Below are 17,763 nucleotides of genomic sequence, written 5' to 3'. Positions count from 1 at the left end.
GCTCCCATCACAGGATTGACATGGGAAGCTGAGGCTAGGCAGATGGCCCAAATTCTTTCTTCCTTCAGTACTTAGAGAGAAAGCTCCCCAGAGTCATGAGGGAATGGCTGTAAAGCGTAACTCACCAGTTCCCTCCTTTCCACTTCAAACCACCGAGAGATGCCAGGCAAGCTGTGGGTCAGAGTCAGTGTGGTACGCTCAATCCACAGGCTCTGCAGGGAGGGCACAGTCAAATAGCATGCAGTTAGGCAAGTTTTGCACCACCTGCCTGACCCAAGAGATGCAACAGTGCTGATTTCCCAACAAAATCAGGCTAGCGCTTGCACTTGTAAGCACAGCCCCTGCTTTCCTTTATTTGTTCACCTTGAACTCATTCTCCTTGTCCTTGGGACCTTTGTGAAAAGGCCTGTCATAGCGGAACTTCCTCACATTGTTGACTCGATAGAAGCTCTTGACACGATCTGGTACTCTATCCATCTGCAGAACATCCACATAATCTGGAATGGGTGTCACTGCATAGATCTGCAAGTCTGGGCGTGGTATGGAGTGAAGGGAAATCCAGACTTATCAAAGAGAAAGACCTGAGTAACTGACCCCTGTTAGTATCTGAAAGAAGATGCACTATAGCCCCTGTTCTCTACTGGCAGCAGTGTTGGAAGCAGTTAACATATTTGGGCCAGATGAGGCCTAATCAGAGTCAGACAAATTATCTTCTTTTCCCTGATCAGCAAGTAGTCTTAGCAGCACTCAGCCAACATGAGATTGTAAGAGCTACGTATTATCTGCTTCCTCTTTAAAAAATAGGGGAAAGAGGTTAGAAGAATGCAGGGAGAATGTTACAAGGGTTTGGGCCAGCTCATAACAAAAGCCCTAACAGGATCCCAGTTACACTGTATAATAATCACCCCTAACAATCTTGGCAGGCTCCTCATAGGGCAGGGTGAAGACTAAACTGCTGATAGGAGCTAGCTTGAGAAGCTACCTCATTTCTTGCTGATGACCACTATATAGCCACCTGTGGCTAAAGGTGTACCACTTCACTGCCTGTTCTGAGGCCTCTATGTGGAGGACATAGCTCAGATTGAGGACTTGGGCCATGTGGGTAGGCTGAATGCCAACTGTGGGGTTGAGGAGCTTTGGTTAGACTCACCACCCAGGATCCCAGCAATCCCCCCTCCACCACGGGTCAAAAGATACACTGGGCATCACACTGTAGGATGGTATCGTCCGGATGGTTGGGGTGCTGCATGGCGACAGCCTGTGGAAACTCGCTGAGCATCCTTTGCTGGAAGGCCTCAAGCCTCTCGTAGTCATGGCCCCGGCACACATATTCTTTGTTCTGCCAAAATAGCATACTCTATGCCTTGTCTGTACATGGGAGTTAGGAGTTATTCATCTCACAATCATGTCCTAGGAGCCTCCTCTATACCAGGCTGGAGACAGGTACAGGGCACAACACTCAGTCCCTGTCTTAAGAAAAATAACAGTTGAAGAGGGAAGATGAAAGGAGAAATGCACTGTGGTGTGGCAGCTCTGGGGATGAGGCACAAGCAGTAGGAGCTTGGAGGAAAGAGGAATACCTTACTTGGGGTTATTGGGCAAGGGAGCAAAGTAGGGCCTGGGATTTTAGAAAACAAAATCAAATGCAAAACCAAAGTTTTTTTTCTTTGTTTTTAAAGTCCTAGAAGGCCCACCTACAGTAGCCTGCTAGAGAGGAGTGGGGAAGGCAATTTGTGGTAACTACCAGAGCCAACTATGTGCCAAGGAATGATTGCTATGGGTAATGCCAAATAAATTGGGGAAGATCATTGTATGCTTTTCAATGACACTTTGTCAGCTAGGAAAAGAAACCTGAACACTTACTGGTACCCAGATAATATTCAGTCATTGTTTATTGCATTGATAAACTCCGTTGGTAACAAATTCCTTTGCAAATAAGTGAGTGGAATGAATCACTGTCATTCTACCTATACGTTTCTTAAAACTTTTTGTTATGTCATATTGGGTTTGGGTTAGTTTGCTTTTTGTGGCGAAGTCTTCTGGTGGACAAGATACTCCAAGCCCTGCTACTTTGCCTGCCTCACAGCTGGTCATGCATGATGAGAGGAAGAGGTCCCACTGAGGCCGCTGCTGAGACTGCCTACGCAGCTGCCTTACCAGACCTATTTCAACAAGTGGTCAGAGACACTGGCAGCTCTTCCTGGCATGTTGTCCCTGTTGTATTTACATTCTCACATGGGTTATTCTTCCTTTTACCCTAGAATGATTGCTTCTGGGAAAAACATAGGCTAACTTGCTTTGTATCTGAAATTGATTATCTTGGACTTCCGTGGCTTCTGTGAACTTTCCAAGTTGTTTGCTGAGATTTGCGGACACTGAACTTCAGTAAGATATTTGAATTGGAACAATCAGACAATCAGAACTAATCTTAGGTTTTTTTGTTTTTTTTTGTTGGTGGTGGGGCTTGAACTCTGGGCCTGGGCTCTGTCCCTCAGTTCTTCAGCTCAAGGCGAGCGCTCTACCACTTGAACCACAGCACCACTTCCGGTTTTCTGGTGGTTGACTGGAGGTAAGAGTCTCACAGACTTTCCTGCCCAAGCTGGCTTTGAACCACAATCCCCAGATCTCAGCCTCCTGCAGAGCTAGGATTACAAGTCTGAGCCACAGGCACTCAGCATTTTTTTTTAAAGTAGTGCTAGAGTTTGAACTCAGGGTCTCAAGTTTGCCAGGAAGGCAGGCATTTTTGCCACTGAGCCATACCTCTAGCCCCAACCTAGGTCAAAGCTGCAGATCTATGGCTCATTCCTAAGGACAGCTAAATGTTTATGGTATATAGCTTATGGGCTCAAGATAACTACTGTTTGAGCTTCTGGGTTGTGCTAAATAAATAAAATCACATGCTGCCTCTGGATTGAGCCATGATGGTCATTCTGAGGGCGGCCGATCTACGGCCTGTGTTCTGCACCATTTCCTATGAAACCATGATCCCTACGTGCAGTGTTCTCTCTTTTTCTAATACCTGCAAGCACCAACTGACATTGTTTTCACCAGCAGCTTGTCTTAGATTCAAAAACAAGGGAAAAGAATAAAGAATGGAGTGGCATTGAACAGAAATTAATGTGGGGATGAAGAATGCTAAGGATGTCCAGGTACTGAAGAGGAAACACAAGTTTCCTTCCTGAGAATGCAGGCCATTTTTCACTGTAGGAAAACTTCCATAGTCAGGGCACAGTGAATTGGTCTGATGATGGCATTGTGAAAGGCATAAATAGGAACAATTTGGAAAGCCAGTTTCAAGCTACTGACGCTGCCAAGAAACTTATTTTCTAAGGAAAAATAGCCCTGCCCCATGATAAACATTATCTAGCTTGTTCTGATTCCCAAACTTATGTCCTTCTTGAGAAGAACTGATTATAATCTCATTCAGTCTAAAACTGTTTGGGCTCTTACAAGCCAGTACTATTGTCCTATCCCAGGAGTGGTCTCTCTGTTGGCATCTTTTGTGATCAAGCTATATGGGCCAATCCTTTGAAAAGATGTATTCAGTAGACTAGGCTAAAAGGAAGAGTGTAAGTTATAAGTGAATTATGAGTAAGAGTTCTTGTGACCACCTGATTGGACTCACCCGAAGGAAGAACGGAAACTTCCTGCCATAGAAGCCAACCCGAAAGAACTCAGGCTCCAGGCGCTGCTGCTCTATAATGTTATCATAGTAGCTGGCTTCCATTTTCTGTGAACAAGAAAGGTGATTGCCTTCAGGTTGTCTGACTGTTGTTGGTATCCAAAGAAACTTCTCCTAGACCCATCTGAGACTGTCTTCTGGAAAGGGATTAAGGCAACTCTACGTAAGAAAATAAGTGCCTAGGTATGACCAGTCTTCCTTCAGGGAACTGCATTATGAAAGAGGAAATCCTCCTTCATCACCACCTGATAGGTAGGGCAGGAGAATGTATTTAATATGGATTCTTTCTGTCCAGAGACTTCTGACTTTGTGGGGATTTTTTGTTTTGTTTGTTTTTAACAATGTAAGGCCTCTCACCCTTACTCAGCTTTGCTTGTTTGGCTGATGCTTTACCACTTAGGCTGTATTTCCATCCTGTGATTTACATTTCTGACTGATAGTCATTGTATTAGTTTTGATCCCGAACTAGGGTTGCTTATAGCTACTATCTTTTCTTGTCAGTACAACTGTATCTTCTCATTCATCTATCACTTAACTAACAGTACTAATAACCATGGTTTAAAAAAAAGGCTCATTTGTGAGCATCACCGATACTGGTTCCAATTTAGGAGATTTTAAACTTCAGTCAGTCAATCGACTGATTGATTCATGGTAAATATTTAAGTCTGGCTGACCTGGCTTCACATTAAGGTAAAAGTAACTGAAACTGGGGAGAATAGCACTAATGAATTCAGCCTACTGGAGAACAATGGCCTTCAACAATCAGTGAAGAAATTACTTGTAAGGAACCATTTCCAAATCCCAATTTGGATCAGGGAATTGAGCAGAGTTAGCCCCGGGACGAGGGTGCAGGGAATATAAACTGAGAATGCTACTTTCTTTTTGCTGAAGAAATCAACCACTGTTATGATTCAAAAACTAGTATAAGCAATCAGGAAAAATGTGTGCAGACCTACAACAATCATGGGCATTAGACTTAATTTTTGACTATTTTGCTTCAAAACAAAGGAAGAAGGACAAAGTGCTTAAAAGTTACAAGTCATGGGCTGGGAAGGTGGCTCAGTGGTAGAGCGCTTGTCTTGCATGCCTGAAGCCGATTCCTCAGCACCACATAAGCAAAAAGAAAAAAGCCAGAAGTGGCACTGTGGCTCAAGCGGTAGAGCGCTAGCCTTGAGCTGAAGAGCTGAGGGACAGCGCCCAGGCCCAGAGTTCAGGCCCCACGACTGGACCCCCGCGCAAAAAAAAAAGTTACAAGTCATGGGGAAAGATCTAGTAACACAGCTTTTAGATAAAGCATTCTTGTTCAAATTATTTCAAGAAAATCTTCTTCAGGAAAGTGAGCTGCCATCTTGAAACCTCTTAGCTTATCGTGCCTATGCTGCTCTTCTCAGAATAACCCTTAGAATCCAGACCATAAAAAAAATCATTTACCAGGTGTGTTTTGGTTCCCTTGTCAGACTGAAAATACCTTGAGGGCAGGAATCTTGGCTTCTGCTTCTCCTGTACTGTCCAAGGCACTAAATCAGGGGCCCATTTCACTCAGAATGCTTGCTCAAACTCATGCCATGAGAGTCCCAGGCACCTTTGGACACAACTTGGGGTGGAAGATGGGATAAAGCTCACCCGAATCCAGCTGAGGCTCTGATAATCGTAGAGGCTCTCATACTGACATGCCAGCTCTCTGCATAGTGGGATCCCAAACTCCCAGCTCTGCATCAGAAATAGAAACAGTGAATCAGCATGTTAGGCATCCTCAGAATGGCCTAAGCCCATATCAAACATACCAGGCAACACAACAAAAGGCCTCCTGCTAGCTCCAACTCATACAAAGGAACATAGGCTTCAAAAACAACTTATGGAGCATGACACACAGCACTGTGGCTTTCTAGATAAAGCACAGTTTTCTGGTCTCTACTTAGATGTTGTTGCTGCTTCCAGGCTTTCCCGGACTATCCTTTCATGAATGGGTACTTTTCTGTACCTGTTTTCTGTTAGTCGTATTTACTTAAAAACTTTGTTTCTTGTATTAGTCTCTATTAGATGATAAACTGCATGGGAGCAGAAACTATTTACTTTAGCTTCAGCTTTTTTTTAGTTTTTAAAAATTTTATTATTTATTTTTGTCAGTCGTGGGAGCTGAACTCTGGGCCTGGGCGCTGTCCCTCAGCTCTTCAGCTCAAGGCTAGTGCCCTACCACTTGAGCCACAGCACCACTTCTGGCTTTTTTCTGCTTATGTAGTGCTGAGGAATCGAACTCAGGGTCTCATGCGTGTAAGGCAAGCACTCTATCACTAAGCCAACTCCCCAGCCTAGCTTCAGACTCTAGAATGATGCCACACACACAGTATTTATTTAATGAGTTAAAGGGATCACTGATAACATTAGTATCATTTAAGTTTAGAAACAAGTAAGGAAATCAAAAGGAAAGAAGCTAACAAAAACTTGGTAGTAGGCCTGACAACTTCCTTTATGGAAAGACTTGAAGTTTAAATTAAGATGTAAATGATATTTGACCCTGCCAGATTTCAGGCTGTTTCTGTGAGTGGCTCCAGTTACAGCAATAGCCCCATCAAAAAATGCCTGAGGAAGGCTTCAGTGGAATTCATTAAGATGCAATATTGTCCATTAGCACGTGTGTGTACCTGTGTGTGCATCCGCGCGTGCGTGCGTGCGTGCGTGCGTGCGTGCGTGTGCGTGTGTGTGTGTGTGTGTGTGTGTGTGTTACTAAGGATTAAATTCAGGGCTATAACCTGCTAGCCCAGCACTCAAACACCGCTGAGTTATAGTTCTATCTTCCCACTCTTTTTTTTTTTTTGGGGGGTCTGGTCATGGGGCCTGAACTCTGGGCCTAGGCACTGTCCCTCAGCTCTTCAGCTCAAGGCTAGCACTCTACCACTTGAGCCACAGCACCACTTCCGGCTTTTTTTTTCTGCTTATGTGGTGCTGAGGAATTGAACCCAGGGCCTCATGCATGCAAGGCAAGCGCTCTACCACTGAGCTACCTTCCCAGACCCTCTTCCCCATTCTTAATACAGTGTTTTCTTTCTCTTGGTTAGACTTGGAATCATCAGTTGACTTGATTTTACCCAGACTCTTGTCCTAATTTCTAAATACATATTTAAATCTATTTACAACTTTCATGTAAAGTAGAGGGTACCTGGCATCTAGCTTCAGTAATGACCAACTCGGGGCTGGGAAGATGGCTCAGTGGTAGAGTGCTTGCCTTGCATGCATGAGGCCCTGGGTTCGATTCCTCAGCACCACATAAGCAAAAAAAAAGCCGGAAGTGGTGCTGTGGCTCAAGTGGTAGAGTGCTAGGCTTGAGCTGAAGAGCTGAGGGACAGCACCCAGGCCTAGAGTTCAGGCCGCACGACCGGACCAAAAAAAAAAAAAGACCAACTCAAGACCAAACATCGTGTATACTCTTATCTACTTACTCCTCCCCATAGTTTCCCAAGCAAATTTTAGGTATCATATAATTCTACCAATAAATACCAGGTCAAGACTGTATTTTTAATAATACTATCTGAAACAGCATCAAGGAGAAGGAAACCAATCTCCTTTGAGATTGTATTTTTCTAAAAGAGCATATTATTTCTATTCTTTGAAGAAATCAATGCCAGATGGACTAAAACTGCTGGTCCAATTAAAAAGACAAATAGACATGCAGGATTTTAAATAGAGCCTGGCTCTCTGCCCAATACATTGCCTCTGCCTCAGGAAGCTAAGAAAACCCCTTGCACCATGGCATCACATCAGTCCTCTTTCCAGCTCCAGGTGCTACTTGAGCAGGCTACAGCCAAGGACCTCTAACAGCATGCCTGAAAGGGAGTTCTACGGGGTAGCTTAGCTACTTCTTTCTGGCCAGTCTGTCAGGAGCTGCCCAAGAGTTTAAAGACATTCTGCTAGTCTTTAGGGTGTGTAAGGGCTTTAAGAGCTGTCTCTGGACACAGGTAATGAATGTACTGCAAGTATAATACATCCTTTGCTACTTCTTTTTTGCATCTCTCCTTTTGACAGGACACAAGCTAAGTATAAAATCCATTCACTTCTACCAACTCTGGAAGATTGTGTGTGTGTGTGAGAGAGAGAGAGATTTTTTTAATGCATCGTAACCCAGGACGCTGCCTTAGCTTTCCACAGAGGGCCAGCTCTCACACACTAGACAAGAGAGGAAAACTTCAGGGACAGGGGCTGGGAAGGTGGCTCAGTGGTAGAGCGCTTGCCTTGCATGCCTGAGGCCCTGGGTTCGATTCCTCAGCACCACATAAGCAAAAAGGTAAAAGCCGGAAGTGGCACTGTGGCTCAAGTGGTAGAGCACTAGCCTTGAACTGAAGAGCTGAGGGACAGCGCCCAGGCCCAGAGTTCAGGCCCCACAACCGGACCCAAAAAAAAAAACAAAAAACTTCAGGGACAGGATGTGGCAGACTAGGAGTTGAGACTTGAAATGTCCCTCATGAAGGGGTTTACCAAGCAATTTGTAAAATCAAGGTAGAGTTTCTGGAAGAAGTGAAAAGATATACAGGAAGCTGACTTATGAAGCCTACTGGTCTCTCTCTCCTTTCTGAACTATAATTTTCTATCATGCTTTTGCACATTACTTCCTAGTCCATATTAAGGTTTAATATTTTCTATGCATTACTATAGTGTGGGATGAAGAGATGGTCATTATTATTATATGTTCTACCAGCAGTCAGATCAGGATTACTCTTTAACTCTGCCCTGTGCATCTGTGGAAAGAAACTAATGTACAAAACTACTCATACAGATGGACAGTATGCTTACATCTCTTTGTTATGGGCAAGCTTGCTGGGCCTGTGGATAGCAGCAGCTCCAGGTCAACTAAAGCCAGGAAGACAGGCCTAAAACCAGACTAGTGAGAGGCCCTAACTCAGGCTCTGGACCAGAAGGGGTAGAGGCTCTGGGACAGCACTGTGGATCTGTTACTTGGGCTGGATGAGAGAAGAACAAGAACCTCTCTTGTAAACTAGGCTACAGGAAAGCTTTCGCAGTTTTAGAAAGGCTTTTGTGCCTCTCTAGTATATCCTCTGCATAGGTCAATGTTTTCTTTTCTAAGTGAATAGTTTTGGTTGTTGTTGTTTTTTTTTCCTGGCAATACTGCGGTTTAAACTCAGGATGTCACATTGCTAAGCTAAGCTGATACTAATGGAATATCAGTTTAGCCACTGTCCCTGAGCTTACTGCTCAAGGCTAGTACTCTATCACTTTCAGCCACAACTCCATTTTCAGTTTTCTGGTGGTTTAATGGAGATAAGAGTCTCATGGACTTTCCTGCCCAGACTGGCTTTGAAACACGATCTTCAGATCTCAGCCATCTAGGATTACAGGTGTGAGCCACCAGCATCTGGCTGAGAGAACAGTTTAAAAAGGTTATATATATACTCTAATCTTTCTAGTGCATAGGACACATGCTATGGTAGGTTCCAGAGGATCTAGGAGGAGCTCTCCAGAGATGGGAACAAGATGGCTGAGAAACCCCCAGGAAACCTGAACCAGCACTGACAATCCCACAGAAGCAAGTCTGTCTTAGAATAACCACACTGATAGAGAAGCCGAGACTACTCTGTAAAAGAAATACAAAATAAGAATGAAGACAATGAAGAATCTCATCTCTAATCACTTTATATGTCTACGTATGTTAATAACAGGCAGTGTAGACCTGCTTTGGCTATGATTACAATCCATTTGATCTTACCAATTATTTTTTCTACAGAAAGCATTTTTTATATTTTTATCTATCTATCTATCTATCTATCTATCTATCTATCTATCTATCTATCTATCTATCTAATTATCTATTTATTTATTTTTTGTCGGTCATGGGGTCTGAACTCTGGGCTTGGGCACTGTCCCTCAGCTCTTTAGCTCAAGGCCAGCACTCTACCACCACTTGAGCCAGAGTGCCACTTCCGGCATTTTTTTCTGCTTATGTGGTGCTGAGGAATCAAACCCAGGGCCTCATGCATGCAAGGCAAGCGCTCTACCATTGAGCCACCTTCCCAGCCTTTAAATTATATTTTTATTATCTTCAAGTAGTTCAAGGAGTTACCATTCAACAAATCAGTTTGTAAGTATAAGGCATCTTGAGCAATGTCACCCAGAAAAGATTCTTTAAGTATATCTAATACAGACAGGGTCCCAGAAGCCCGTAATAGGAGCTTTAGCAGTTATCATTTTTAGATGCACAAAGCTGGCATTTGAGGCTCTTCCAATCTGGAATCAGCTTTCAAGCCATAGAATTAAGCTTTCTTTCTTTTTTTTTTTTTTTTTAAAACACTGGGAGAAAATTACGCTGCCTCTAAATCTGATACATACATATGGGCACCCACCTACTTGCCTCCCCACACACCACCCTCTACAGCTGCTGCCAACTATACAATGTCAAGATGTCATGCACTACAGCAGCAGCTGAGGGCTGCCCATGACACCTACCTTGCCCTTGTTGAAGTAGTGGATGATCTTCCGGCATAGCCCCTCTTTCCGCTGCCACTCTGTCTGGGATGGGTAATGCAGGAACTCCCGCAGTGGCCGATCCTCCCACTGAAGCAGCTCACAATAAAGGAGCAGGGTGAATGCAGCCTCTGTGAGGATAGATAGCATGGAGGCCTAGGGCTTCTTTTCAGGGGCCCAGGAATAGCCTGATCTCAGGCTAAGCAGGACCTGGTCCAGGCTAAGCAGAATACCAGGGCAAGATATGCATCGGCCAGGCTTTGGGAGATTTACGAAAAACTGCCCATGAGGAGTGACACCGAATTGAGGATGCTCTGAACCTGGTGCACCAGAATGTAGGTCATCTTTGAGTCCTCAGAGGGGTGGGTAGGATGGAAGGAGAGTGAAACAGCCTAAGACGATGGAGGACATAGCAGAAGGTGGAGTTTTGCCTGCTCTTTCTCCATTTACCACAAAGAAGCTGAGGAGAAGGAGCAAGGTAAAGGGATAAGATGGGTCCAACACTGTTGAGATCTGATAAGCACCAATTTGGAGCCTTTCTCTGCCAGCTGTACATATCCATCATTCTATCTTCAAGAACACTTACCTGTATAGTTTTCAGCCTGTAAATGCATGTCACAAAGCTTATGGATGTATCGGATATACATTTCTTCTTTATTAATTTCAGATTTGTAAAAGTTCTGTGTGAGAGAAAATATACACATAAGATGAGAAAGTCTGCCACCTTTGGAGGCCACGTTTGAGCCTACTTTGAGCCTGCCAAAGCTCTGGATGTGCTAAGCAGGAAGAGGAGGGGAGGTCCTGGAGGCATCAGAAAATGGACCAGTCAGATAGGACACTTGCTGGGGTTGAGCCACGGGTGGGTCTGTGGGAGTCCTAAGTGATATTAAAGAGGAAGTGCATCAGAGATTGGGGATCAAGGAAGGCTATAAATCAGGGTATGTCGGGATTGGTGGTACCTTTCCAAGAGGCGAGGCTAAAACACTGCTACAAAGAAAAGCTCCTTTATTCTTGTCTCAGGTGGGAATGTTTCTGATAAGGCTCAATTCTCCAAGATACCAGTAATCAAGTTGATATCCTGACTCAAAATTTTAAACCATGTAACCTATACGTGGAAAGGCCAAGCCAATCCATGCAGGGTGAACTATTCCCTTGGGTAGACAGAAGGAAGAGGCCATGTCCTCTCACCATTAGGTTAACAGTGCAGCCAATCTTCTTGTTCTCTGTTTCCTCTCCTTTCATGCAGTCCCTAGGAGAGAAAACACAGATTAGTGCTTGGGATATGAAGTGGTACTCCTGGGGCAATACAAAGAACAATACTGATCAAATTTTAGATAAGATGCTCTCTAACAGAAAGTACCTCTATAGATGAGGATCGTATTGAGTGCTTTGGGAACTTTGTACCTATTCATTCCTGGGGCTCTAGGGTCTCCATTTTCATGTTTAATTTAATTTACTTGTTCTGGTGGCAGAGTGCAAAGCCCAGCTGATAAATCAGGGCATTAACCTTATAACAATATCCTTAGCACAGGAGAATGTGTCACTAAAGTAGAAGGCAAAAAATAAAAATAAAAAATGAAGGCACAAAGATCTTTTTAAAGGGCTTTTTGCTTTTTTTTGTTGGTTGTTGGGCTTGAACTCTGGGCCTGGGCACTGTCCCTCAGCTCTTGAGCTCAAGGCGAGTGCTCTACCACTTGAGCCACAGTGCCACTTATGATTTTCTGGTGGTTTATTGGAGATAAGAGTCTCAAGGATTTTCCTGCCCAGGCTCACTTTGAACTGTGATCTTCAGATCTCAGCCTTCTGAGTAGCTAGGATTATAGGCATGAGCCACTGGAGCCCAGCTAAAGGGCATTTCATGGGAAACCATCGAATAGTAGCTAAGACCCTCTACTCAAAGGCCCTCGCTTCAGAATCCTGTAGCCATAGCAACCATGGCACAGTTGATGGGCTCACCAAATAATTAGTATTTCTTAAAACCCTTTGGCATTTGTATATGATAGAGCATTATTGCTTGGAGGTAGGTTTCAAGTCTGTCCTTCCTATTTGCTCTTTTTCACCTTTTTCTTGGCTCCTAAAAGGCACCCTTAGCCACCACCTGAATGCTGCTGAGAATAATTAGAGCTTCTGTGGTTGATTCATTGTTAAACTTTTGGACAACTTCAAAAGCCATGACTGGAATGACAAGTGTTCATGAAAAATTTTCTAATTCCACATGAGGTCTCAAACTGGAAAGACTTCCCACTCATGGACTGTTTCATCTAATCTGCTCATTTGGGGGGACAGAAATAGAATTTAAGCAAAGGATAAATCATGAAAAATGGGTGACCAAAAGGTCCTCCCTGGTCATATTTTTGTATAGCTGACCCTGCCTATCTGCCACATGGCTCTGAGAAAGGTCTGCACTGAAGAATGACAGGTGCTTCCGGTCTTGTTCTAGAGATAGCTTTCTCTACTCTCTTGCTGTGCCCATTCCTCTGAGCCTTAGCTATTACAGGTAGAAGATCTGATGATTATATGTTCCGGGGAGGCCTCCTGAGTGCATGTGTCCACATCTTGGGGGATCCTGGAAGCCTTGGTCTGCCCTTGAGGAAAGGTGCTTTGTCCCTGATCATTGGCTGACTTCTAATGACTGGTAATAATATCTAGAACAGAACAGTTCTCTCTGTATGAAGGACATGATCTTTCTAGGCAGCCCATGCTAGCCTTGAACTCAAGATTCTCCTGCTTCAGCCTTCCCCATGCTGGGATTAGAGGCGTATCTCATGTGGCCTGTTTTTTTTGTTGTTGTTGTTTGTTTTTGTCAATCGTAGGGCTTGAACTCTGGGCCTGGGTGCTGTCCCTCAGCTCTGCAGCTCATGGCTAACGCTCTACCACTTGAGCCACAGTACCACTTCAGGTTTTCTGGTGGTTTGTTGGATATAAGAGTCTCATGGACTTTCCTGCTCAAGCTGGCTTTGAACTTCGATTCTCAGATCTCAGCCTCTAAGTAGCTAGGATTACAGGCATGAGCCACCAGCGCCCGGCCATGTGCCTTGTTTTAAGGTCAATGGAATACCTTTGCAGGAGAGGTTATCATACTAGTGAAGAGAGTGGTTAGGTTCCTGAAAAAAATTACCTGTAGTCAAGAAGGCGTTCCATGAGGCGGGTGACTGAGGTAACAAAGGAAATACCCGTCTCACGCCATGTTTCCTGTTCAACCTTCTCCAGCAGGCTATTGAAAAAGATGAAGCAAATTCAATTCATGAGCTATTTCTGAACACAAGAGTAAGATGTAAGAGCCTGTGGGGGCTGTGATCAATCTGGAGACAGATTTGCCACACTGCATTCTTACCTGGGGTATGGCCCAAACAGCTGGGTTCTACTCCATGAAGCAGAAAGCAAAGACAAGGAGGTTACTGGACTGGAAGTAACAAACACATCTCCTGTTTCTCTATACAGGTCCCTAAGGATACCTCTGAGGTGGAGCCGTGTGTGGTTCAAAGCCCCAACCTCTTCAGACATACACATGGAAGTCTGTTTTCAAGGAACAATGGAGTAAGATAAGGGACAGGGGTCACAGAAGAACATGTCTGGCTTTGCCAATTGCCTAACTGCCTCTATGGCCCAGAGGCAGCTTCAGCGAACAGTCAAACCAAGCTCTTCATGTAAATCAAGGGAAGGTTGTCACCAGCCTCTGCTGCATAGCATGAGGGACAAAGAGCAAGTCCAGGAGTTACACTCAGCCAAACACACTCTCAAGGGATAGTGCCAAACAAACCAGCACAATGGCATTTTTTAAAATTTTAATCTGCCAGTCACATGCCCCTGTCACCTTGGAGCAAGTCTCTGGCTTCATCATAAAACCTGGCTTTTGAGGTCTTTTGGTCTCTTCAAGGGGATGATGACCTATTTCTGCTTGCTCTGATAATGAGCTCAGGTCCAGGTCTCACTCCACAAACTACTCCTAATTCCATTCTACACTGCTTCTTGCTCTCTAAAGTTGAGAGTGGCCTAGAGTGACTGGCCCAACCAGAGGCAATCACTGAGGAGTCAAACATAAGGCTGATACTAATACTTTTTCTGTGACATTCATTTCCTTGCACAGACCATACACTAAGGTCAAAGTTTCAGGGGAAATGAGGTTTTCCCATGGGATCTATTTTGCTGGGGAGAGAAGGAATGACATCAACTCCGGTCTCTAACCTGCACAGAAGAGGCCACTGTACTAGCATGTCTTAAGCTGATCTATAGAGTTCTTTGGTCCTGGATGACAGTGAGCATGGGAAATGCTGGTCACACTCTTGTTTTGCAGTGTTTTTATACCATTTTGCATGTTAAGGGCTATGAGAAGCCCTTCAATACAGCAGCTTGTTTAATTTTGTTTAACTCAGTCTTTTCTAATCTAATTTAATTAGTCCAGGATTCTCTTTCAGTGTTTCTATAAATGTCTTCTGAAGATATAAATTGGAAAATGTCAGTGGTCTTCAGTTCTCAGGATGACTTTAAAAGGGTTTATAGGGCTAGAGGCATGGTTCAAGTGGTGGAGTACCTGCCTAGCAAGTGGGAAGCCCTGAGTTCAAGCTCCAGCACCACATACACAAAAGGTGTTGCAAATAGTATTTGTTCATATAATTAGTAATTGTGGGTTCTTTTTCTTGTTTGTTTTTTGGTTGGTCGCGGGGCTTGAACTCTGGGCCTGGGTGCTGTCCCTCAGCTCTTCAGCTCAAGGCACCACTTCTGGTTTTCTGAGTGGTTCATTGTAGCTAAGAGTCTCAGGGACTTTCTTGCCCAGGCTGGCTTTGACCTGTGATCCTCAGATCTTAGCCTCCTGAATAGCTAGAATTATAGGTGTGAGCCACCACACCCAGAATGGGTTCTTTTTTTAAAAAATGTTTTCCTTTGTAGTGAAGTTATTTACTTGTTCCTTATTTCTATAATTAGAATCATCTTCAGTTAAAAGAAACACTAAAGGATAGACTCATTTTCATAAATTATAATTATTTAAATGTCAAAAATTCATTAAGTAAATATTTAAAAGTAAGATAAATTAATAATTTTCCTCTTGAAACTAGACGATCTGGGCCATCCTTTCAGGAGTTACCTTTTACTGGCCAGGTAACTGATGGCTTGCAAGTACTTCCCTGAGCCCCGGCTAAAGTGGGAAGGATGGTATCTTTACTCTGCTCCCCTTGCAGGTATGTTCTAAGCAAACACTCAGTATTTGTACTGAAAAAATAGAGATTTGTCTTCAAAATGGAATTCAAACAGAAAACAACATCAATGCTGGAAATGAAGATACTCTAGAACTTGAGATTTCATTTTTAGAGCTTGAGATTGCATTTTTAGAAAGATAAAAGAGCAACATGGGAGGCCACAGTTTCTCTAAGGCCCTCTTTTGGACTCCAGCCTTACAAGACCTGCCTCAAGGCTGTTACCTTCCATCAACTCAAGAAGGAAACCACAAAACGGTGGTCCAAGGGGAACCCTGACATCAGCTAATACTATTTCATTTCACAGAATAGAAAATGGCTTGTCGAGACAGTGTAAATAATTGACGAGCCCACTGTAATGTTTTCTAAGCTGATTACAATGTCTTGCAAAGCAGGACAAACAGGAGCCCCTCTTTTAGAGGAGAATTCCAATTCTTTAAATGTCAGTATGGAGCAGTAACCTAAATCTCCATGAGTGATTGGCCTAACTGGATGCATTGCATGTGGTAAAGATAAACAATGAGCCTCTTCCTGTCAACTAGCTGAGATATTTTCTCTTCTTAGGCAACTATGGCCATACCCTGAAAGAGCCTGCTTTCTTGACAGAAAGCAGCAACACTGCTACTAGCAAGTGCTAGGTCTCTTCTCATACCCAACCTCTTCCACCTGCCTAGCACAGACAGGCTTTGAACCTTCATTGGCCCATTTGACCCACTCCCCAGATTTGGGATTCCTGGGACTGGGGCAGCTTACAGCAGGCCGAAGAGCTCCCTGTAGCTCTCATCACCTTTCCCTTCTGAAACCATGCTGTCCAGCTTGTCAATCAGCTCCGCCTCCACCTAGAAGAAAACAGACTTCATAAACACAAACTGAACTCAGAAAAAGAATGAGAAATCTCTAGTCTCTTTGCTGGGTAAAGATCATGGGAAACTTTTTCACATTTTATTCTTGCTCCAAATTAATTCTAAGGAAAACAAGATCTTCTTTGCAGCGCCAAGAAACCACCACCTGTCTCTAATTAGCAAGGCCTCCCACCCTAATGGTTTAAATAGGACACAGGACTTAAAATTTTAAGGTACTCTTTAAGGTACTAAGTGCCGATGCTTCTATCATTTGAGGAATGCCTCTAGGCTCTTTTTCCATTTTTTTCCCTCCAAGGTAGGGACTCACTTTATGCGCAAGCCAGCCTGGGCTTTCAATTCTCCTGTTTATGCTTCCCCACATCACTGTGTATGCCAGGAACATGCCACTGTGTTCAGATATTGTGCTTCCTGTAGATGGCATAACAGGCATGTGCCAACATGGCCAACCACTGGTTGAGATGAAGTCTCACAAACTTTTTGCCTGGGTTGGTCTCAAACTTTGATCCTTGAGGAAAACATACCAAGCAACTAGGATTGCAGGCTTGAACCACTGTACCTGGCTTACAAAAGCCTCTCAATTTGATAGAATCTTTCAATTATTGTTCTTCTTTCCTAGGTTACTAGAGTCTTATTGTGGATGCCTTCATCTTGAAGTATTTCTCCTATGTTTTCCTCAATACTTTTCAAGTTTCAGGTCTTACATGTTAGGTCTCTGATCCATTCACAGTTAATTTTTATACAGAGTAGGATCATATACAGGATATCCAGTTTTCCTTCTTATATGCATGTTTTTGTTTTCATTTTCAAGAATCAGATAGCTCTAACTGCTCAGACCAGCAAAGAGAAATTCTCCTCTCAAAGCAGAACAAATCAAAGTGGACACTTCATGCTGCTACCAAATTATTTCTTTTCTAAGTTAAGACTAACCTCCCTAACAATGGTCTGTATTGAACCTAGTACTTTTCCCTGGAGCTACAGACATAAAGGCAGGAATCATCTTCATCAATTCAGTGGTGGCAGAAGAATTGCACAAGGGAAAGCATAAAGCGCTCAGTCAGAACTGTCTCCTAGATCACAGACTGGGAAATCCTGGACTACTTTACCTGGTCTGGCTCCAGCCTTAGAAATGCCTGCACTAGGTGAGAGGGGACATGAAAAAAGAGTAATAGGAGGGGCAAATTTGATCAAAGTATTGCATGGGTGGAAATACCACAATGATACTCCTTTGTGCAATTAATATACACTAATAAAAAAGAGAAAAAAAAATAAATTGCCAACTTACTTTCCTTAAAAAAAAAATGTCAGGACCATACAGTGGAGGAAGGTAACATGCTCCCAGGGCCATCTCCTGAGTGAAACTAGGAGGGTACAAGCTTTGTTATTCTTTACTTCATCAAAAGTTCCTTTCATGTGATGTTAGTCCCTTTCCTCTGATTCTGTGTGTGTGTGTGTGTGTGTGTGTGTTTGAGGTAGTTCTGGGGTTTGAACTCAGAATCTTGTGCTTGCTAGGGAAGTGCTCTAACACTTTGAGCCATGTCCTAGACCTTTTTGTATA

General features: G+C 43.6%; 1 protein-coding gene across 7 annotated transcripts in view; it reads right to left on the bottom strand.

Annotated features, from left to right (window-relative positions):
• Positions 1-17,763, bottom strand: part of LOC138815943 (dedicator of cytokinesis protein 3) — a 192,816-nt gene that overhangs the window by 20,400 nt on the left and 154,653 nt on the right. For 6 of the 7 annotated variants that reach the window (XM_070005342.1, XM_070005339.1, XM_070005345.1 and 3 more), the window contains exons 33-43: positions 16,099-16,184; positions 13,488-13,514; positions 13,272-13,367; positions 11,342-11,402; positions 10,740-10,833; positions 10,136-10,284; positions 5,306-5,392; positions 3,626-3,730; positions 1,198-1,339; positions 364-530; positions 126-212 (exon numbers count right to left, since the gene is read on the bottom strand). In XM_070005342.1, coding sequence (XP_069861443.1) covers positions 126-212; positions 364-530; positions 1,198-1,339; positions 3,626-3,730; positions 5,306-5,392; positions 10,136-10,284; positions 10,740-10,833; positions 11,342-11,402; positions 13,272-13,367; positions 13,488-13,514; positions 16,099-16,184 — 1,101 coding nt within the window. The remainder of the gene's footprint in view (positions 1-125; positions 213-363; positions 531-1,197; positions 1,340-3,625; positions 3,731-5,305; positions 5,393-10,135; positions 10,285-10,739; positions 10,834-11,341; positions 11,403-13,271; positions 13,368-13,487; positions 13,515-16,098; positions 16,185-17,763) is intronic. The other variant, XM_070005341.1, reaches the window with a different exon arrangement.

This window comes from Dipodomys merriami, unplaced genomic scaffold, assembly GCF_024711535.1.
Source record: "Dipodomys merriami isolate MVZ:Mamm:240054 unplaced genomic scaffold, mDipMer1.0.p SCAF_68, whole genome shotgun sequence".
NCBI lineage: Eukaryota > Metazoa > Chordata > Mammalia > Rodentia > Heteromyidae > Dipodomys > Dipodomys merriami.
The sequence above is the reverse complement of the archived record's forward strand: the minus strand, read 5'-3'. Positions and strand labels throughout refer to the sequence as shown.